This window comes from Trichechus manatus, unplaced genomic scaffold, assembly GCF_000243295.1.
Source record: "Trichechus manatus latirostris isolate Lorelei unplaced genomic scaffold, TriManLat1.0 scaffold00007, whole genome shotgun sequence".
In the NCBI taxonomy this organism is placed as follows: domain Eukaryota; kingdom Metazoa; phylum Chordata; class Mammalia; order Sirenia; family Trichechidae; genus Trichechus; species Trichechus manatus.
Genome location: NW_004443943.1, coordinates 24041893 through 24065686, shown reverse-complemented (window position 1 = coordinate 24065686; position 23794 = coordinate 24041893). Strand labels below are relative to the sequence as shown.

General features: G+C 38.2%; 1 protein-coding gene across 2 annotated transcripts in view; it reads left to right on the top strand.

The window, feature by feature from the left end:
* The window catches only part of ARHGAP19 (Rho GTPase activating protein 19), a 28321-nt gene extending 7346 nt beyond the window's left edge, over positions 1 to 20975 (top strand). Inside the window, exons 4-11 of one of the 2 annotated variants that reach the window (XM_023740501.1) lie at positions 2521 to 2747; positions 4209 to 4295; positions 10137 to 10202; positions 12072 to 12263; positions 13729 to 13827; positions 16386 to 16496; positions 16998 to 17076; positions 20181 to 20975. In XM_023740501.1, coding sequence (XP_023596269.1) covers positions 2521 to 2747; positions 4209 to 4295; positions 10137 to 10202; positions 12072 to 12263; positions 13729 to 13827; positions 16386 to 16496; positions 16998 to 17076; positions 20181 to 20191 — 872 coding nt within the window. In that variant the 3' untranslated portion in view covers positions 20192 to 20975. Of the gene's footprint in view, positions 1 to 2520; positions 2748 to 4208; positions 4296 to 10136; positions 10203 to 12071; positions 12264 to 13728; positions 13828 to 16385; positions 16497 to 16997; positions 17224 to 20180 lie in introns of those variants that run through there. The other variant, XM_023740492.1, reaches the window with a different exon arrangement.
* The last annotated feature ends 2819 nt before the right edge of the window (positions 20976 to 23794 follow it).

Below are 23794 nucleotides of genomic sequence, written 5' to 3'. Positions count from 1 at the left end.
AATAGTTTCTCATTAAACAGTCAGTACACATATTGTTTTATGACATTGGTTAACAACCCCATGACATGTCAACACTCTCCCTTCTCGACCTTGGAGGACTTTTTTTTTTTGATGAAATTATACATAGCCAAAGATACACCATTTCAAAAATTTCTGCATGTACAATTCAGTGACATTGATTACATTCTTCCAGTTGTGCTGCTACTCTCACTTTAGATGAAGGCTTACAGAACAAAATAGTTTCTCATTAAACAGTATACATATTGCCCTATGACAATGGTTAACAACCCCACTACATGTCAACACCGTCCTTATTCAACCTTGGGTTCCCTATCACCAGCTTTCCTGTCCCTTTCTGCCTTCTAGTGCTTGTCCCTGGACTGCTGTGCCTTATTTGTCCCGTTTTGTTTTATGGGGCTGTCCAATCCCTGGCTGAATGGTGAACCTCGGGAGTGACTTCACCACTGAGCTAAAAGGGTGTCTGGGGGCCATACTCTCAGGGTTTCTAATAGATTGCTTTTTGACTTTTTTCATTATATATATATCTAGACTATAACTCACATATCATAAAATTCACACTTTTAAAGTATACAGTTTAGTAGTTTTTAGTAGTCATCCCTCAGTGTCTGTGGGGGATTGGTTCCAGGACCCCCGCAGATACCAAATTCTATAGATGCTCAAGTTCCTTATATAAAATGGCATAGTATTTGCATATAACCTACGCACGTCCTCCCGTATATTTTAAATCATCTCTAGATTACTTATAATAACTAATACAATGTAAATGCTGTGTAAATAGTGGTTAATGCTTACACTTAACAGTGTTTTTTCAGTCTTTGCAAGCACTTTCTTTATCACGAACAGAGACACCATTTTTGCCACTGTAGGGGCAGCACTAACACTTCGAAGAATTTCAGCTTCTTTCTGCTTTGTTGTGTGAGTGCTCTATTCATTCTTACCGATCTCACAGCCCACTTCGGCAAGCGACATGCCAGTTTTCAAAAAATCTAAGATTTTTGTTTTCTCATCAAGAGATAGCACTTTACATTCCCTCTTAGCCTTTGAGGGATTGCTTCGACCACTTAATTGCTTTTTAGGAGGCATTTTTTTCACAGAAACAAAGGGTGTACACAACACAAGTAGCAAACAAACGAGAGGTGAGGTGAACAATGCCCAAACAACAAGTGCTGGAGAGAAACTGAGGATCTGTGAAATGGCGGGAGGCTACAGCAGGGGATGCCTGCATCACATGGATTTGGTGTAGTGCTCGGTGCCCAGTAAATTCAAGTGTTGCGTTTTGGAACTTTTTTTTTTTCCTGAATATTTTTGATCCCTGGTTGGTTGAATCTGCAGATGCAGAACCTGTGGATACAGAGGGCCGACTGTATTCACAGAACTGTGCAACGATCACAACTATCTAATTCCAAAATGTTCATCACCTCAAAAAGAAATCTCATACGCATTAGCAGTCATTCCCCATTGCTTCCTACCCCTAGTCCCTGGCAACCACTAGTCTACTTTCTGTCTCTATTGATTTGTCTATTCTAGGTAATTTAATAAATGGAATCGTACAATGTATGGTCTTTTGTGTCTGACTTCTTTAACTTAACATGATTTCAGGGTTCATTTTGTAGCATGTATCAGTGCTTCATTCCTTTTTATGGCTGAATAATGTTGCATTGTATAAATATTCCATATTTTGTTTGTCCATTTATCAGTTGATGGACATTTGGATTCTTCCTACTTTTTGGCTATTGCGAATAATGCTGCTATGAATGTTTGTGTGCAAGTTTTTATGTGGACATGTTTTCATCTTTCTAGGATATATACCTAAGAGTAGAATTGCTGGATCATGTGGGAACTGCATATTTACGTTTTTGAGGAACTGCCAGACTATTTTCCATAGCAGCTGCACCATTTTACATTCCCACCAGTCACGTAGGAGGGTTCACGTTTCTCTACGTTTTCATTCTCCCCACCACTTGTTATTGTCAGTCTTTTTTTTTAATTATAGCCATCCTAGTGGTTGTGAGGAGCCCTGGTGGTGCAGTGGTTAAGAGCGAGGCTGCTAACCAAAAGGTTGGCAGTTCGAATCCATCAGCCACTCCTTGGAAACCCTATGAGGCAGTTTCTACTCTGTCCTATAGGGTTGCTATGAGTCAGAATTAACTTGACTGCAACGGGTTTGGTTTTTTTTTTTGTAATGGTTGTGAAGTGGTGTCATTGTGGTTTTGATTTATATTTCCCTACTGACTAATGACATTGAACATCTTTTCATGTGCTTATTGGCCATTTGTATAGTTTATTTGGAGAAATGTCTATTTAAATCTGTTGCCTATTTGTAAATTGAGTTATTCTTGTCTTTTAATTTTTGAATTGTATTGACATTGTTTTGCTATAATCTTTAATTTATTTTTCTGATGGGAGCTGAGGGGAGGATAATAGTAGGAGCATTGATTTTTTTTGTTTTTCTTCTAGTTATTTTCTTCCTCCTTTGCAGTAACCTCTTTTGTTCTTAAGATTTGATGCAGTTTGATGATAAAGGCAATAAGACCAATATACCAGATAAGGAACGGCAGATTGAGGCTCTTCAGTTGCTTTTCCTCATTCTCCCTCCACCCAATCGTAACTTGATGAAGTTATTGCTTGATCTCCTGTACCAGACAGCAAAGAAACAAGACAAGAATAAGATGTCTGCCTATAACCTTGCTCTTATGTTTGCACCTCATGTCCTGTGGCCAAAAAATGTGAGTATTGAGAGAGACTAAGGGAAGAGTAAAGACTACTTGGTTTTCGTGGACTGGGCCTCATCCTGTGGCCACACCTTGGTGAGGTTATCAAAGGTCCAAGGTCTAGTGTTCAGCTTTATGAGGTTAGGAACATATTTTTTAGTTAATTCAAGAGTTATCAAACCTGAGGAGGCCAATTCTGATTATCTTTACTTGTAAATCAGTCTGATAAACTGAATGGCAATTTATTAGTGGAAACTCTTAGTGAAGAACTATGGCTACTAACTGAAATAGAATACTCATTTTGGCTGGTCAATGTGTGTGCATTCTTTCTTAATAGGAAAGCCTTCTTAGTAAATCAAATTAATTTCTGGAAATTGTGTTGTGAGTATAAATTCAGAATAGAGCTTACGATAAGATGACACAAAATAATCCTGCCTTGTCCTAACTTTCCTGTTTCCTACAGATATAGTCTCTTTGGATAAAGCTGAACGTGTTTCCTATTACTAAGACCACGGTCTACTCAGTGCCTTACATGAGAAATAAAGTTTCTTGAACTAATTCTTGACTTGGAGGCACATAGCTTCATATCCCTGCCCGTTAGTAATACAGGTTTTACTGTGTGATGGAACTGGGAGTCAGAGTACCTGAGTTGGAAGCTACAAGCCAGTTATGTGACCTGTGTCTTTACCCTTTCTACTTAGGCTTCTCCTCTGTAAACGGGCATAATAGTACCTTTACCACTTACTTCACAATGTTGGGAAGATAAGAGAAATAGGTTATAGTGACTTATACAGATTTTTAGGATTGTAAGAAATGACAAAAGCAAGATGAAGGAGAGAGCCTTTGTGGAATATTTTACCTAACAAGTAGCTGGGGAAAAAAATATAAAGTTCTGGGCTGGGGGTGAGAGCCTCTGCCCAGACAAAGGCAGGTAGGGGAGGAGAGGACACACTGACACTTGTCCATATTAAGGAGATCAAGCCTCCTAATGAAGGAATTTTAAAACCAGCTAACCAAGACATGGAAAAGGAGTGAGTAAACTGTGGTTACAAAAAGAACTATTTAAGGGGTCTTGGTAAAAGCAAATAGGTAACAAAGATAATGTTGAGGAAGAGGGCTTTGGGATAGTAGAAATACTATAGTGCTTCAAAAAGAGGCAGGAGAAAGAAGAGAATCAATGAAAATTTGACCGAGGTTTTTAGAAAAAGATGTTACCTTTGGTATCAATTGGTAGCAGTAGTTCTCTTCTGTTTTTGGAGAAACGTCAGTTTTCTCTGAAGAGGCGATGTCCTTGATGGCTCGTACAGATTCTGTTCTTTCTGCCTATTTTGAACCCCAAACTAGATCTTCTTTAGCAGTTTTGCTTTCATGTGTAATTTTCAAGCTTATTGTTAAGTAAGTGGAGTATCTGTCTTCCACTTCCCAGCTCTTAATGCCCTCTCTTTTTTTTCCCCCCACTTCTTCTCCTCTGAATAGGCCACTGCAAATGACCTTCAAGAGAACATCACGAAGTTAAACAATGGAATGGCTTTTATGATTAAACACTCCCAGAAACTTTTTAAGGTAGGTAAAGGGTAGGATTTGGGTAGTAACAGAATAAGGAAGATGGAGCAAAGTGGGGTCCTAAGCAGGGCTGTGAAGATAACTAGGTAAGAAAGGGGCTGAATGGGACTTTAAACCAGGTTGGAGAGTGCCAAAACCCGGGAAAAACAACCAAGGTGGGGAGGAATAGGAGGATACCTTGAAACTGAGTAGGGCCCTGCTCTCTGGTTAATTGGCTCCACACTCTGAGTCATCCTTCCTTTTTTCATGAGAAGCAGCACCTATTAGCAGCTGAGTAGTTTTATCAGCCTGCTTCCTGCCAGAAGAATTTTGATGATCTGACACTCTCTTCATTTTTTATTCTTCTCCCTTTCAGTCCAAACAGGCAATGTTTTTGCTGAAATAATTTTCTCAAGAACTCTGTGGGTCTTCTGTGGATTTCTGTAAGGATTCACTCCATTAGACAAAAGCTATATATATAGATCTTTTGAAGATAAACCCTTCTCTGCCTTGGCCTCTTGTTGAAATGGCTGTGATGTTGTTAGTTGCCATCGAGTTGGCTCCGACTCATGGCAACCCCACGTACAACAGAATGAAATTTGCCTGGTCTTGTACCATCTGCATGGTTGTTGGTATGCTCGAGTCCATTGTTGTGGCCACTGTGTGTTTTGACTGCCTTCCAACCTAGGAGGCTCATCTTTCAGCACTCCATTGAACAATATTATGTTGTGATCCATGAGGTTTTCACTGACTGATTTTTTAAAGTAGTTCTGTCTTAGTCTAGAAGCTCCACTGAAACCTGTCCAACATGGGTGACCTTGCTGGTATTTGAAATACCAGTGGCATAGCCTTTAGCATCATAGCAACATGCATGCCCCCATGGTATGACAAACTGACAGACCCATGAATTAAGGCGACACACTCTTAATCTCTTCAAAGGCTCCTTTGTGTAACTGAATACTCTGATGTTTTGATCTTTCTAAGGTTTTAGCAGAAGTTGTACAGTCACATCTTTGGCCTTTTCTTTAGAGCATGTTTTCCTGATGGTGAATCTCTTAATTTTATCATCTTTTGCCATCTGGGGAGACTGAAAATTTTCAAATCATCCAGTCTTGGTCCTTTTTTGTTTAGCAGTTCTCCCTCAGTTTATCTCACTCTTCTTGCATCATAGAGGCTTGATTCTTCAAGCCCAGCAGGAGAGTCTTTCTAGTATGTGCTAGCAAAACAGAGCTGTCTCTCTCTATATCTATCTATTTCATAACCTAATCTGAGTTGTGACATCACATCACCTTGATATATAACATAATCTGATCACAAGAGTGATATTCAGTTGCCAATATTCTGTTGGTCAGAAGCAAGTCACAAGTCCCACTTACACTTAAGCAGCAGGGGATTATACAGGATGTGAATGTAGGGGGTCACCCTAGGATCTGGTAAGCGATCTAGAATCCAGAGTTTAGAAATGAAAGATCAGAATCTTTGGCTTAATAGGCTGGAAAACAAAGGATCAGAGATGCATTAAGAGCCAAAGTGCCCAGGCCAAAAATTCTGGCCAATAGGAGGTCAGGATCTAGGTAAGTGAATTGGATTCCAGAAGAAAAGATGGTTTTTAATGATGAACAAAGATCTTACAAACCAGAGTTCTTTATATATTTCCTGTTTACGGGAAGAACTAGTTCTAAAGCATGGGTTTGTAAGTAGAGAGGAGCTGGGTGTATGGAGAGTAAGGTAGTTACCTGGCAGTAGTTGTGAATCAAAATGAGGGTAGTTCCTTCATTTGAGTGCTCTTGTTACCGTTGATTTAGGGTTAACTTTTCATAGCCACCACCCACAAGATAAAAGAGAGGTGGAAGCTCAGAGGTCAATCACCAGTATTCCACTTGACAGTTTCACATCACAGTTTCCAGCCTTTCCACCTTCTGATCTACACGTGGAGGCCTTTCTCCCTTGCCCATTGCCCAGTTACACAATTGCCCGTGAAGCTGTAAGGTCCTGTCACCAGGTGGTTAAATCTGTTACTTGATATGTGAGCCCAGGGGTCTGTTTACTTTTTTTGTCTGAATTCAGCTCAGGTGTCCGGGTAGTTGGTCACCAAGTATGTGGTACAGGTTCTCACCTATGGTCCTAATCAGGCATGGGTGATTGGTGTAGACACAGGTATCTGGCTGCATTAGGAGTTAAGGCACAAGTATTCAGCGGAGTTGTACTTCATTTGTGTATTGTCTTCTTGAGAGTACAGCTTATACAAACCTTGAAGATAAAACGCAAGTGTGATCTCCTACGTGTAATTCAGCTTGGTACAAGTTCTAATTATTAGACTGTGTCAGACATTCTCTATTTTTACCCTTCCTGTCTCCTCTATAGATTCCTTTTTTAACACCTCACCTCAGGATTTTAATTCTTGTTTCTGCTGTATCTTTGTTTTCAGGCTAGGTTGAATACTTTTTGAGCCTCCGTTGATCTCTGAGGGAGAGAGAGATGTTTTTTTGGAGACTTATTTTGGCTTCAGATCTCTTCTCTTTGGATTTAGGTCCTGACTGTTGTCCTTGTGGCCACCAGCTTTACTGCTTTAGTGGATTTAATTCTTCACCGATGAGAAATGGTTGATTGTTCTAAGTGTTCTATCACTTATTTTGGTTTCCTGCTTTACACCAGATTTGCTCTTCCTGTGCTTTTCTGGTACCTTCTTGTTTCGGGACTTTTTTGGGTAGACTTTTCACCTTAATCCTCAGATTCTGTGTTACCTCATTCTGTGTGTGGGTTTTTGTTTTTTTTTCCCTGCACAACCATTTTTCCTAAAATCCCTCTTAATTATGTATAGTCGTCTACTATTATCAGCCCATCTGACTCACTCTGGTTTTCTCTCTTCCCCAACATGAGTCAGCACATCCTTTCCTTGGGATTTGTATAGTTAAGGTCAATTCTCATTTAATTTGGGAAATACTTTTGTTGTTTTCCCTATGAATTGTAAATACTCAAGCCCCTCAGATTTTCATTTAAACCTGTTTGTCTCTGGCTCCCTTTCTGGATATCTCTTCAGCTCATAGTATGTTTTTGACCAGTGGCTGGTTTGCTTGTGTGTGTGTTTGTGTGTGTGTTTAATGTAGTTTATAGACTAGGTGGCATGGGTTCTGTCATATTCTTGTCTGGAGAAAATTTCTTTTGCTACTGAGCTCTGCTGTATAGTTTTCTAAGTTAAAAATTAAACTATAGCTATTATAATATCTTTATCACAGGATACTTTGTTTTTAACTTTATTGTGAAATTTTTCAAATAAGATAAAAGTTGAAAGAGTAGAACAGTGAACACTCATATAACTCACTCTCAGATTCAACAAATGTTACCATTTTGCCATATTTGTTTTATCTCTTTCTATATATTCATACATTTTTTTGCTGAACCATTGAAAGTAAGTTGTAGACATCATGACACTTCACCACTAAATATTTAAGCATTCATCTCCTATGAATAAGAATATTCTCCTAATAGTCACAGTACCATTATTGTAAGTAAGAAAATTAACAAGAATTTAATATAATCTAACATGCAGTACTTATTCAAATTTCCCAAACTGTCCCAAGAATGTATTTTCTAGCTGCTTTTTCTTTAATATAAGCTAATCAAGGTTTATATACTGTTTTTGATTATTTTTGTCACTTTTAATCTGGAATAATCATGCTTTTTTCCCATGCCATTGATTTTTTGAAACTTTCAGGCCAAATGTATTATAGAGTGTCCCACATTCTAAATTTGTCTTATTGTTTTCTCAAGGTCATTCATTACCTTGTTCCTCTGTCCCCTCTCATGTAGTTTCTGTAAACTGGAAGTTAAGTCTAGAGGCTTGATTCAGGTTAAGCATTTTTGGCAAAGATAATTCATAGGTGATGTGATGTTTGTGTACATCACATTGCATCCCATTAGGAGGCACAGGATGTTAGATTGTCCCCACCCTTAGTGATGCTAATTTTGCTAACTGCCAGATTTCTCAATTATAAAGGTTCATTTTTCTCTTTGCATTAGTAAGTAACCTGGAGAGTAATTACCAAATGTAATGGCTCTAGAATCCATTGATAATCCTGTTTGGAATCAATGATTACACTGGACATTGCAAAATAATGATTTTTAAAAAAATTCTGTCATTTAATCTTTATTAGCTAACATTGAGAATAGCTTTCCTCTTCTGTCTCTCTTTTATGAGTATCACTATAGACTCATGGATTTTTATTTATTCAAAAATGTTAGTTTCATATATTAATTTTGATATTCAAGTTGTCCCAAATTTGGCCAGTGATAACCCTTGCAAGCTGGCTGGTGTGTCTTTTTGACAAGACTTTATTAGTCATTGAGTGCTTCTTTACTTTCTGGCATAAAATGTCCCCAGCTCATTTGTACTTGCTTAGCCCTAGAATTGGAATCAATTATTTTCTCCAAGGAGCCCTGGTTTCTTTGAGTGACATTAGGTGTATTCATTACTACTGAGGTGTCATTGCTTCTAGGCTCTTTCAGGGTAAGGAAGTAGATTAAAAGAAAAAAAAAAAAAACCATTTGTTCATGTTAATATTTCCATTTTGGATTTAACATTACAGGGCTTTTTCTTGACTTCTTTTACTTTATATTTGTATCTCTTTTTTTCTTACACTGCAAATTGCAGATTTTAATAGTGTTTATATATATTATTTGCTTTATCCTATAATATACGTAAATTAGTTTCAAAATAATACAGCTGTCACTACTAATAGTAAACCTACATAAACCTATTGACTGAAGTTTAAAATTTCCCTGTAATTCCTTTTCCCTTGGATATATCCCTTTGCAATGATTTCCTCACCCTATATTTGTGAAGGAGTCCTTGGGTAATGTAAATGGTTAGCATGCAGTAATGCAGAGAATGTGCTCCTTAGAACAATCGATTTTGCGGATCGAAAGGGCCACATTTGCCCAACACCAAAGACGAGAAGGCAGAAAAGGATAGAAAATCTGGATGAAAGGAAATGGGGAACCTAGGATGGAAATAGGGAGAGAGCTGACACATCGTGGGGAATGAAACCGATGTTATGAAACACTTCATGTACAAACTATTGAACGGGAAACTAGTTTGCTCTGTAAACTTTCACCTAATGCACAATAAAATAAATAAATAAACGGTTAAAACACTTGGCTGCTAACTGAAAGGTTGGAAGTTTGAGTCCACCCAGAGACACTTTGGAAGAAAGGCCTGGTAATCTACTTTTGGAAAATCAGCTATTGAAAACCCTGTGGAGCACAGTTCTACTCTGACACACATGGGGTTGCCATGAGTCAGAATCAACTTGATGGCAGCTGGTTAACTGGTTATAATTTGTAAGAATTCTTAGGGTAGTTTTTGTCAAATACAAACATTACTACAAATATCTCTATTTTTGTTTCTGGCTCCTTTGAGTATCCAAACCAAATCCATTGCTGTTGAGTTGATTCTGACTCACAGCAACCCTATAGGGCAGGGTAGAATTGCCCCATAGGGTTTCCAAGGAGCAGCTGGTGGATTAGAACTACTGACCTTTTGGTTGGCAGTCGAGCTCTTAACCACTGCACCACAGGGCTCCCATGTGAGTATGTACATGCTATGTTTAATCTTAAAATAACAACAACTGCATTGGCGTCTTTTCACAAATAGATTGTTTGTTCTTTTTTGCTGTGATTTTCTGAGATATCTTTTTGGTGGCAAGAATGAGGAAGCTATGGAATAAGGCGTTTTGAGGATCTTTTGCTTTTCCAAAGTAATTTACCAGTAAAATCATTTAAGAACCACTGTCTTTGTGGCCTGGAAGAATTTTAGGTACTACTAACTACTGGATCTTGGTTTTTCTTTTATGTCTTGCCTAGGCTCCTGCTTACATTCGGGAATGTGCCAGATTGCACTATTTGGGCTCCAGAACTCACGCATCAAAGGTAAGAAAAGGAAATTGCTCTCAGCCCAAATAATGAAACAGAGTTAATTAGAATTAGTGAAGTTTTAAAACAAAGTATGCAATCAAAGTAAAGCAATGTACTTATAGCTCAAAACTATCCAGTCATTTGAGATAAGGAAAAAGACTGAAAAGAAGAAAATTATATGTTGAAATAAAAATATCCCTGTGCGCAGTATTCTTGTCTGCTTTCAGAGGTGTTCTACTGATGGATGGGATCCTCTCTGTGAGTGATGGCATAGACTGTATATTTCAGCGTTTTTCATAAAGCCTTTATATATTCTTACTGCATATGATAAAGCAAAAAAAAAAACAAAAACGAAAAAAGGTCCCTGGTGGCATAGTGGTTAAGAGCTTGGCTGCTAACCAAAAGTTGGCAGTTTGAATCCACCATCTGCTTCTTGGAAACCTGGTGGGGCAGTTCTACTCTGTCCTACAGGGTCCCTGTGAGTCGTGATAAACAATCTTTAAATAGCAAAATAGTGAACATTTTACAGTAATGGAAGTATAACTTTATGTAATATATTCTTATTTCAGGTTCAGTGGTAAGATAGAACCCTATCAGATGGCTGAAAGACTTGAGACCACATGAGCTTAGAGAGGGAAATGTGTGATGCTTATTAACAGAATAGAATATATATTATTGTCACATTGAGCTTTAAAAGTGAATGTTTTAAAATATATTTACAAAATTAATGTAAATGTCTTTAAAAAATTTTATTGTGGTGAAAATATACAGAACAAAACATATTTCTACATGTACAATTCAGTAACATTGATTATATTGTTTAAGTTGTGCAACTACTCTCGCCATCTTTTTCTAAATCATTCCACCACCGTTAACATAAAACTTTTTTTTTATTGTTGTAATTAAATGAAGTTTATATTTCAAGTTAGTCTCCCATACATATTTTTCTTTTTTTTTTGTTTTACGTACATTGTTATGAGACCCCAACCGCTCACCCCACTCTGCGACAGCACACTCCTCCCCTCTGCCCCTGATTCCCCATGAACATTCAACCAGCTCCTAACTCTCTCTGCCTTCCCATCTCACCTCTGGACAGAAGCTGCCCCTTTGGTGTCTTGTATCTACTGACTAACATTAACACAAAACTTAATGCCCCCTCAGCAAAATAACAGTGAGAAGTTTTTAAAAAATTACACAATCACTGTTTATTTCTGTTTAGTCTGTCTTGGTTAGAAACTTAAGCTTCTAATTATGCTAATTTTTCTACTCCTGTAGTTAATTTTTATCTTTCATTCAGCAAATATTTGGTATGACCAGGAAAAGAGTAAGTATTTGATCTCAACTGGCCTAGCTAGAGTTTCTCTAACTTTCTTAGAGAGTTGTGGTTTTTGTTCCTCTACCATTGCTATGTAATTGTTACCTTCTGTTGTCATGTGTGGGAAAGAGCACCAGCCAAGAACCAGTGCACTTGGCCTCCAGGGTGGGTTTGTCACTTCATTATCTAGATAACTTTCAGCTTATTACTTTAATTTTTTCTTCTGTCAAATGGAAAGATGACATTTTCCCTCAGAGGATAGCAGTGAGAATTATGTGAGATTAAAGGTTGCTTTGAAAACTGAACTTTTATACAAGTGTAACTCTTGGCAATGTTCTGAATGAATTTAGGGTTCTCTGAACAGGTCCTGGGAGTGGGGCTATTAATGTAACTGATAATTAAAGGTTTCTTTTTATTTGATAAAAGCATTAAGATTATTCTTGTTCCTGAGTATAGGAATATGCCATGGCCCCTCCCCCTCTGCATTTTTTTGCTCCAAGCTTTTGTGAGAACATGAAAACAAAGCTGGCAGGATGTATTAATTTGATTTTGTTTTAAATTTTCTTTAGGATGACCTTGATTTGATAACTTCATGTCATACTAAGTCCTTCCAGCTGGCAAAATCTCAGAAACGGAACCGGGTAGATTCCTGCTCTCATCAGGAGGAGACGCAACAGCGTACGGAAGAGGCATTGAAAGATCTGTTCCAACATGTCCACAATATGCCAGAGTCGGCAAAGAAGAAGCAGCTTATTAGACAGGTACCCGTAGGCAGGGAAATGGTGATGGGGCTTTAGGAATGCAATTGTGGTTGTAGAATCACTAGGGAATATTGTTAAGTATCTCATTTAATTTTTGGCTGTTATTGGCCCAAGTTTTGGCTCATCCAAGAAAGCAGGCTTGTCTGTGGAACCTCAGTGGCGATCTCTATAGTACTACCCTACTGGAGAAAAGAGTAGAGGCTCTTGATTTCTAGAGTTAAACAGGAGGATCTCAGTTTGGTTAGAGTTTCTGTAATTTTGGTCATGTACCAAGTTTGCTGAGAGAGAACCAGTAGTTATCAATATATTGTTCCAAAGTTTAAACCCTCCAGATTTTCTTGGCAAATAACGTTATCTCCCTGAATTTAAATTCTTTTGTTTGTAAAACGGTAATAGTACTGTCCATGTTTCATGGCTGTAAAGATTACAGGTGAACTAATTAAAAGTATTAGAGAGAAAATACTGCACAGGTGATGTGTGCTTTTCAATATGCATTTTTTAAAAGGCTCTGGATACATATTGCGAAATAGCTTTCCAGAAAGTTTTACCGATTAATGCTCCTACAAGTTGGATACAAGAGGGCCCACCTTATCGCACCCTTGCCAGCATTATCAGGAATTGTTGGTTTTCACTTGTCCTTTTTATTTACTGAGCTAAGCTGTTTAGAGATGACTAGATTTCCTATCTGCTGAGATAATTAACTTTGAGAACCTCAGGGTACCTGTATATTAAAGAATGTCATTTCTTTAACCTGTAAAACTGAATCTGGACTGAAAAAAATTTACAAAATTACAATTGAGAAAATTAAAAAGGTTAGTTAGAAAAGGCAGAAGAGTAGAAGAATTAAGTGCTGTATTATTATTTTAAGTGGGGAGATGAGTGGCTAATCAAAGCATTGAATGAGACTGTACAACGCTTGATTCTTCCCTTTTTCTACCTTAGATACCTCCAGAGAGCTGATATTGATAGAATTGACAAGTCTGCCTTCTGATATATTTCCTCTGAGAGTAGTGCTGACAGGCAATCCTGATAGACATCCATTTAAAGAGCTTTAGTAATTTTTTATTCTGTGTGTAATTTTTGTTAAATTATTCCGTCTTAGGTTGTGCTAATAACTCTCTATGTCCAAGGTACTTTATGCAGAAAATCTTGATTACCATCTAGATATTTTTGGAAAATTACATAAGCTCTCTGAGTCTCAATTTTCTTGTCTGTAAAATAGAAATAATATTCCAACCACAATGCATATGAAATAATAAATGTGAAATGCAGGATCCCTCAGAGTAATTTTATTAAATTTTGACTTTTTGGCAGCACCATTTCTGCCTTTGGGATTTGCTTGCAGCCTCACTAATCCATATGTACATATCTTTACTTTTTCATGGAGTTTTCTGGACTTAGCTATTGGTTGTCACAGAATACTGTCTCTTGATGGGAAGATAATAATAAAATGGTTTTCTCTTAGTTTAATAAGCAATCTGCGACCCAAACGCCAGGGCAAGAACCTTCTATTCCCTGGGTACAGAAGAGGACCCGCTCCCGTTCCTTCAGTGGGCTTATTAAGGTAGGGACGCTGTGCTGTCCTTTTAGCATTGATTGTGACTTCTCTTAAGAATAATAAGTTTTCTTCTCTGCTTTGTGATCCTATAAATGGTTCATTTGTAAGGGGATAAGGGTAGAATTTGGAAAAGCTTTTATTTTTTCAAACCATTTTGCTGTGTTTCAAATCAGAGAAACTGTGTTTCAAATCAGGGACTCTGTGATTAGAGAAGAAAGAAGTAAAAGTATTTTAAAGTTCTGTCCTTTTCTTCTGGGGCTGAGAACAGAGTCCTTATTACTGAGCAGGGTGGAGAGTCTCTTTTTCTTTCTGACCTGCTTTGCACTACACACTTCACTGTGTAAGTCTCTAAATTTATGGAGAAGTGAGGAAGTTGAGAGATGGTTAGAAAAATGGATTTTCCAATAGATCAGTGAGTTTTCAGTACCTCAAATTTTTGTGAACTTAATATTTTTATCAGTTGTATTCTCTTCCCTTTTATCAAATTCATTAATAATTTTGTTTTTAAAGCAGACAAAAAACATACTTCTGTGCTGTTGCTACCATCACTGCAGATTAAGTTTACTAGTCTTCAGTGTTCTGGACTTGTAGTTAAAGAATATTGCCATCAGGTGGCAGTAGATACTTTGATTATGGAGTTCAAATTTATAGGCATAACCTAAGACAGGATTCTGGTTAACTTGGAGAGAGAGCAGCACTATTCTGGTTTCTACTTTTTTGTGTTTTTAAGTTTATTAAAATCTATACATCCAGCAACATTGTAAGGAGCCGTTTGTTTAAAATTAAAATTTTTTGCTGTAAGAAATAGACAACCTTGTAATGTTTTTTCCTTTAAGCTGCAGCGGTTTAGCAGTTGCAACTTCATTTAACCCTAATTTTGGTCCTAGTTATAATTTATGTAAGTTTAGAATTCACTCTCAATCCAGTCTGTTGGGGTCAGTAGCCTCTGGGACATTCGGCTTGCTTGACATCAAAATTTCCTTTGCAGAACTCTAGAAGTGCATTCACCTGCTTAGATGTGGCTAGTAAATATCCTTGGTGTATCCTCCTTTTTCTTTTTAATTGGAAAGGTCTGTCATCCCTCTGACTTCCCTGTCATAGAGATGATTGGGGAAAAGAAAAATTATAGTCAGATAAATGTTTCTTTATGTGTTAGTTAAATAAATGTGTCTTTACCTGAAGTTAGATGGGTGTAGTTTTCTGTTCTTAGTGAGCTCTTCTCCTGGCTTTAGCTGTATTGCTAATTGTTGCTTGAAATGCAAATATAATAGTACCCTCTTGCCAGCTGCCTGTTTCTTTACTAAGAAGAATTTAGAACATTAGAATTTATAAAAGAGCCTGTAATTCTATCAGGATAAGACATTTTAGAACAACAAATTTAAACACAAATGTTTGCAAATTTTATGAAATGGGTAAATTGTTTTCATTATAAATGAAGAGATTTTTGAGCTAATAATGTAGTTTTCTCAATAGCTCTGTAAAGGAGTAATGAAATGTCTTTTAAAAAGTCAGTGGATAAATTGTACATGTAGAAATTGTTGAGATGGCATATATTTTGTTATGTATTTGTTCACCACAATTAAAAGAAAAAATTGAGTGGAAGCTTTATCACCAGTTCTGTGGCTCTTATCATCCCCAGCTTTGCTTACTCTGAGATGGTATCTGACTTTTGAAAGGAGGATGGTACTGGTCTTATTTTTCCAACATTTCTATGTTTTAACTATTTTATTGCTATCGAGCTTTGATCCCTCTTTGGGATAGATTTTTTTTTCTCCAGAGTTCATCTAATGTAAATAATTTATTGCATCAGAATATTCTGAGTATTGCTGCTGATATTTATATTGTAGGGGTTTAATGTTCTTTTTTTGGAATTCAAATTTATTCTCCAAGGGTAAAAAAAAGGGTAGATTTCTCCAAAGATGGTAGAATTGTCACTGTCAGCTGTTACAGTAGGTTACATCAGCTCCCAAGCTGTTCAGGGATGAAAGGACTTTCAGTCTTGCTCTGAATGTCAGTATAGTCATGTGATCCTCGTAAGGCCTGTACCTTCTTGTGGCTATATTAAGAACTCCTATAGAACCTCTCCAAATTTTCCAATCCTGTGTGGTGACATGACAGGGAAGTAAAATCTTAAAGTGGACCCAGCCTAAGTGTCCTTAGTGGGGAGGGGAAGAAGGGAAACTTTTAACAGCTGCCAGAGACAATAAATACATCTTTGGGGAAAAAATTATACTGGTAAGTAACTGGAGTTTGTTATGGTCTCAGAGGCACACTGTAATTGCCCTATATTAGCTAGTTTAAGTCAGCTATAAAGTTGCTTCTACCATTTTAGCCCTTTTAAATATAGAGGAAAAGTAATCACCTAAAGAAAGGCAGTGATTGCAGTTTTTTTTGAATGTGCTTTTGGCTTTCTTGTATAACACGGCCTGGGAAGATGCATACAGAATTTATCAGAAAGCTGAGATTTTTTTAACCTAAAGAAGTGGTAGTTTTGAAGGCCAGGTGAGCCATAATATAGATATAGTGGTTGTTTATAAGTAAAATATTTTCTGTTCCTAAATCAGCGGAAGGTCCTGGGGAATCAGATGATGTCAGAAAAGAAAAACAAGTATCCTACTCCGGAATCTGTGGCCATTGGTGAATTGAATAGAGTCAGCAAAGAAAATGTGAACTCAGTAAGACACTATTCTTCAGACTTGCTGTCTATATGTGTATGTTTGTAGAAAGGGAGAAAATCCATATACTGTCATCTGTTTTACGGTGTTTCTCTGGGCCATTCAACTATGCCTTTTTTCAATTAATCCTTTCCTTTATGCTGTCTTCTCTCTGTGGGTTTTCAGTGATTTATTCAACAAACACAGGCGTAAGCCCTGATGACAAATACAATGAAATACTCCGTAAACAAAGTGCTGGAGAGAGCAATTAATTCTAACTGAAGACTCCACAGGGCAGGTAACATTTGAGCCAGGCCTTGATACTGCATTACCTGTGGGGTAGTCCTTCAGGGTATCCCTGGCATGGTTACTTCATTAAGCTAGCAATAAAATCAGTTAAGATAAATACGTCAGTCTCAGTAAAACTCTTCACATTGAATTTGAACAAGTAATTCCTCTGATAGTAAATCTGTCTACAGGAACAACAGAATACTTAAGCCACTGTAAAATTTTCTTTTACAGTTATTTTCTGGCTCTCCAGCTGTCAAGATGACACCAACAAGATTGAAATGGTCTGAGGGGAAGAAGGAGGGGAAAAAAGGTACTAACAGTACTTGTTCTCTGTTCTTACTGAATGTAGTTTATTGCTGCATCTAGTCAGTCAGCATTTTTTGAATTTGCAGTGTAGTATAGTTGTAGTCAGAAGCTACATACAAATTATAAGGCTGAGTCCTTGCCATTGAGTTAATTCAGCAGATGGTTATTGAGCAGGTACTCAGCACTGCCCCAAGTGCTGAGGATAGAGCTGTGAGCTCAGATCCACATGGTCCCTGTGTCCTTGGACAGACGGGACACACATGTAAAATATCTTAAGAATACTTATTTAAGAAAATTAAAAACAAGTGTAAACTAATTTGTGTAAACCATAGAAGTGCTAAGAGTATGCTCAGTAAATATGGAATAGTTACGCTTCTTTTCTCTGTAGACTTTAGCCTTGTTTATTCAGTGAGGCTTTCCAGATAAACAGCTCATGCAGAAGGACACTGGAAAGCATATCATACAACATGTTTTTGAAGTTATTGAAGACAAGGAGGATTATTTAATGCTGGGACTGCTGGTTGCCTCAGGCTCTTCTAGTAAATAGGCAGTGGCTGCTGTGCTGCCCTGTGAAGAAGCTACGTCGCTGCTCTCCTGTGAAGAAGCTGTGTGGTTCACTGGAAAGACCAGGGATTTGTAGTTAGACCTGATCTGAGTCATCATTTCTCTGACCTGTAAACCACTCACTCCCTCTGAGCCCAAGCTTCATCCTCTGAAAATGAGGATAATAATTATAACTACTTCATAAATTTCTATGAGGCACAATCAGAATAATGTTTTGGAAGCACATTATAGTTGTTAAAGCATTAACAAGTGCTAATAGTTGTTACTAAAGAAAATTGGATGAGACTTGGTCTTGTCATATAGGGCTTGCGTAACAGATGAAGTCATCTCTGGTTTGATATACTCATTTATCACTGAGACATGAGCACGGTTACTATTTGAGACATCAGGAAAAGAAAGAGAAGCCTAAACCTCATGGATAAATCTTTATTCTTTTCTAAAAAATTAGTTTTCAGTATAGTCTCCTTACTTATCCTTAAATGAATTATCTGAATTCTGTTTTCTTTCCACCTTGCTTCTGACTTCTAGGCTGACTTGTCTGAGGCACATTCAGTGTCTAAGCTATGTGTGTCTAAACATTTATACATCAATGTCCATGAGTTAAAGCTAAGAAATAATAAATTTTTCTATGTTGACAACTATGCTTTGGGAAGAAAGAAATGGATTAAAAAAATAGTTTAGTATTTCACTAAGCATTTTCAGAGCAGGGATTCTTGACCTGTTATCTGTGGGCCTCCTAAGGGGTCTATAAAGTTCCTGATAGTGTTGGTACAATTTTATAGGTAGGTGCATATGTGCATTTTTCTGGGTGAAAGAATATATAGTTTTCATTAGATTCTCAATAATGTCAGTGATTCAGAAAAATAGAGGCCCACAGATAATGAATGCCCTCTGATTGGATCAGTCAATGGCATTTCCACTTTACTCTCCCTGGTCACACTCTGTCTTGAAATGCCTTCCTTGGCAGTCGTGGTGCTACATTTTTCTTGTCCTCCTCCTTTCCTCTTTAACTCTTTTTCCTCTCTGCAGTAGCTTACTCTTATCTGCCTACCCCACTACCTCTTCCTGTTTTTCAGTGCTCTATCTTAAGTTCTCTGCTCTTGATTTTTTTTTTTTTTTTTTTTTAGCAGCTTGGTCTACTTCCATAGCTCAGTTCTACTCTCTGTATAATGACTGCTTCTAAGCCTGTGTCACCAGCTCTGAACTCCCTTCCAGTCCCTCAGCCTACAGATGCAATTGCCATGTATTTGTTTTACACAACAGTGAATACAGTGGTGAGGTTTATAAAAGTAATAGATATTCTTGAAGAAGATAGTACAGTTTTATTATTATCATCAATAGCATAATCCACAGAGTTTCTCAACCTCAACATTATTGGCATTTTGGGTCAGATGGTTCTTTGTTGTGGGGAGCTGTGCTGTTCATTGTAGTATGTTTAGGTGCATCCTCTGCCCTCTAGATGCCAGTAGTACCCTTCCCCCAGTTGTGACAACCAAAAATGCCTCCAGATATTATCAAATGCCCTAGGGTGAGGGGTTGGAGAAAGAGGAGACAAAATATCTCCCAACTAGAACCACCTACTTATTAACTGGGCATTATTTTCAGCAGTCAAAATCATACCTATCCTTCAATGCTCATCTTAAACCCCATCTCCTCTTTGAAATCTTCTCTGGCTAACCTAGCTATATATAATTACTTTCTGCTCTGAACTCTTAATGACTCCACTAAAATGTTGATATTTAATGTGGTTTTTTTGTAGTTATTTCACATGTATTATCTCTGTAACCATTTCCTCGCCTGGAAGACAAGTACCAGACCTAAGACTGTATTTGTGGCCTCCTGGTTCTGTTTTTGTCTTCCTTCCAATAATGACAGTGCCTTGTGTCTAGTAGGCGTTTAGTACACATTTGCTGATGAGAGCAGTAGTTGTGGTAAGAGCATGAACTCTGCATTCAGTTAGACTTGAGTTCAAATCCAGCTTTGCTGCTTAATAGCTATATATCTTTGGGCAAGTGTATAGCCTTCAGATTCTTCATCTATAAAAAGAGTATTACCTAATGTGCAGGTTCTTGTGAGGATAAATGAGATAATGTACCTAAAAAACTTACAGCAGTCCTTGACACAAAATACATACTTAAATAAGTGATAGCTTTTATTATTGGTAAGATGATTTAATGAACCGAGGTTAGATCAAGCGAACAAGGTTATGTTTATTTGGTAACCCACTGTTGTCCAGTCAACTCATAGTGACCCTTATAGGACAGCGTAGAACTACCCTATAGGGTTTCCAAGGCTGTAGTCTTGACAGAAGCAGATTGCCATATCTTTCTCCTGTGGAGAAGCTGGTAGGTTTGAACTGCAGACCTTCTGGTTAGCAGCTGAGTGCTTTAACCACTGTACCAGAGAGTCATAAATTCTTAAACTCTTTAACCCTCACAGTTTGAAACAAATATTAGGTATAGATTGTCTAGTTTTCAGGTGGGGTGTTTGCAAAAAGAAATAATTATAAATGTGCTTAATGCTTTTGTTTCTCTTTCAACCTAGGATTCCTCTGAAGGATCCAGAGTCCTCCTGTCATCCACCTAGGAATTTTCTCTTTAGTGGGCCAAGTGTTATTACAACTCACAGCAATGCTTGAACTTGCAGCTTGCTTGCTGCATTTTGAACTGTGAAACTAATACTTGACTGATACCTGTAATCCCACTTACTGGATGTTTGCAAACTGTGCCTTCTGAGCGAATGCTATGAACTTTTTTTTTCTTCTTAATATTATGGGGAAACCACTAACCAGCCAACCAGCTTACACAGCACAATAAACAGGCAGAATCAGGTGGGCTCCAATGCTCATTCAATGTGTTGTTTAGGCAGATTCTGTTTTTTAAAAATATGAAATGTGTGTTTAACTGCCAGTGATTTTTTTTTAAGTACCGCCAATCTTAGTGGATTGATGTTATTTTTAACTGATATTTTGGGCTTTTCTCTATTTTGAAATGTTGGGGGGTATTTGGTTGTTTTTTGTTTGTTTTAAAAGCCATTTTTCTGGGAATGTTGATAGGTTGTCTAAAGGGCTAAGTGGTCTCAAAGCCAGATATCTTTCACCCTTTTTTACCCCAAGCTTTGGGAAAGTTCTTTATCTCATGAGGTATGTTCCTCAATACCTTATTTGTGTCCAAAGAATTTATAGCTTTCCTTGAAATTTTCAGTTATTTCTTAGTCTGAGATTGAAGGGCATTGAACCTGTAATATTGAAAAAGGAGAATTCAGAATGATAACAATAGTTTAACAAATTTCAGCTATTAAACTCTGCCTCCTTCTCTCCCTCCCTCCCTCTCTCTCTTTCTCCCCGTTAGTCCCCATCTCTCTCCCTTTCCCCCTTTTCTAGTGATGCCAAAATAATTGTGTGGCTGCTGAGCTTGTTTCCTTCATTCAGTTCCTCTCGCCTGAAACATCTCTGTGCCAGTGTAATACTTCTGACCCTTTTTCTTTCTGTGCCAAATCACTGTGACTCAAGAGAAGTCACTGACAGCCTAATAGAGGTTTGCTGAAATTTTTGTATGTAGTGGGAAGCTCTGGAGTGTGACTAGGATGGGGCTGGCTGGCCTTATGTCACAGAATGACTCTTTATGGGTGGAATTCTATTCTGTCCTTCCAAGGGATCAGGTGTGCAGGCTGGACAATCTCCTGAGAAGTGAATTGGTTGGAGCCAGAGGAGAGGAAGTGAGCATCAGTCTTTGCAAGGTTGATAGGATTTAAAGAAGAGAATGTTCTTATTTGGAAGCAGTTGTGGCTTCTCACCAGTATTGAAGGATTAGTTGCTGCACTACCCCTCTGCTTGTCAGAATGGGCACGGATGTAATTTGGAGATGGTGCCAGAACTTTGGCTGGGTTGGGGACATCCACGTATGTTTAAGGTGAGCCATGGCTTTGATCTAGTATAAAATATCTCCTGCCCAGAGAGTAGCATGTGGTGGGTGAGAATGTACAGGTGTGTGCCTGGCTCTGCTCAGTTGTATAACCGTCCTCACCCTGTGTGTTGGAGATGAGTCAGGTCTCTGTGGGGAAACAGTTGCCCAGCAAAATATGGTTTGCTGACCTATTTTAAACTATCGAAAATGCTGTGTTACCGCGGAGATGAAAGATGACTTTGGGGGAGCAGAGTTTGGCTTTGTGTCTGGGTGTCAGCCCTCTGTTCCATACTTTCTGTTGCTTGTGCTGCTGTAACAGTAGTAGTGAAGAAAAATGTGAAATGTGACCTTCCGATTGGATAAATTGTGAACGACAGATGGTTAGGCATATACAACTGCTCAGAAGCCCTTTTCTCTAGAGCAGTTTGATGTCATTCTTAAAAATACTTATTAGCAAATTCATTTGTGTAGATTTCTATTTGATTTTTTTTCTTATTAAGGAAAAACAAACAAAATTCCTTGCACCAGGTATCGGTGACTTAAAACACTGAAGTCACTTTTTGGTATCACTAGACTGAAGCAGTGTCCTCTCTTAACTTGATACTTCTGTTCTTTCTTTGTGTAAGTCTGTTCTTTCCTGGAGCTGGGTGATGCTCTGTTAAACAAGGTCTGGCGTCAGGTAGAGAGAGCAGAGCACCCACCTGGCACCTCCTTGTCATCGAGTCAGTTTTGTGGTACTATCTGAGGGAGGTAGCCGAGATCTAGGAGACACTTTTTGGATGAATGGAGTCAGCAACCGAGGGTAGTGTTCCTGGGGCCAGGGTGCTGAGAGAGATGTTTGTCACATGCACATGGTTTTATACAGCTGGTCCCCTTGGGTATTGTATGTATTTTGGTATGTGTTTTGTTTAATTTATTGAATATTATTTCCCTTGCTTTAAGGGTGTTATAGGTCATTTTCCTTATAGAAGCTGTGATCCAGTTGCAATCCAAATTTAAGGAGTAAGCAGCATAACCTTCTGCCTTATAATATGAAACCGTTATAATCCTGTGGAATCTTATGGTGAACTCAAAAGACAAATACCCTTTATCATTTTTCACTGAAGGGTACTGCCTCCATTTAGACTTGGAGGGCAGGTACTGTTTTTGAGCCAGTACTTAAAAATCTTTAATCTATGTTTTAAAAATGTTTTGTTCATTTTTCATGTTGGAACAGTCTGTTTGAAAATGCTTCTTTTGTGCTTTTAAAATTTTCTTTCTTTCTGGGACCAATTGTGATGGGCTTTAATATGAGATAATACGGGGACCAAAGCATAAAAACGCAGGCCACCTTCTGGATTCAGATCTGTGTTGGGTGAGCCACACTGGTTGAATCAGTGAAAAGCCAAGGCACTGGAGTTTCTAACCTGTTACATTGATGGACTTTTATACTGGGACCAATGAATCTGGTTTGAAAAACCCCACTGCAGCAGTGAAAGGATTAGGAAGTATTGATTGTACCTGAGTGCCAAAACATATTAAAGGAGCAGATATTTAATGAATCATAACTGAAACTACCCTTCATTGATCCTCCATAAATGGGAAGGAATGCTCTACTCTGAATGCCCTTCCGTAGTCAGTCAGGTATGACAAGGGAATGCCCTTGGGAAATGGGGTCAGTGTGGGGCTGTTGAACACAGAGACTACTGGGTGTTCCTGAGATGACTGTTCCTTTGGCCTGTAAGAAAGCCAGTTGATCGCCGAATGTCAGAGCAGAACCATCCTCTCCTGAGTAGGAATGTTTCTGTTCAACTTCCCACACAGGAGCCTGTATTAGGATACAGTTTAAAATATTACGTTCTAGGAGAACTTGTGACCATTGGAACGGTGCCCCACAGTGAACTGGCCATGTATAACTGGGGAAGCCGTCTTTGGGAACGGACTTCTCGAGATCTTTCTGCTTACTTCATAGAGGACCTCACACAGTTGCTTGAAATTTATGGCTCCCATTTTGAGGTCTTTTCTGAATAAAATTCCTTTCCCCAGGAGAGAGCCTCATCCTTGCCCTCTTCCAAGCTGAAGCTTTCATACTGAAGAGAGGACCAGCTTCAAAGTCAGATACCAGCATTTGCAGGATTGACTTAGAACTTGAGGAGGATTTGGGTTTCTGAGATCCATAAGCTTTTTAAACCAGTGGCAATTAACCCATGCTATAGAAAGCTGGCTTTCCTAGGCAGTTAATGCTGAGCTCTTTCTAATAGTGGATGGAGGGGC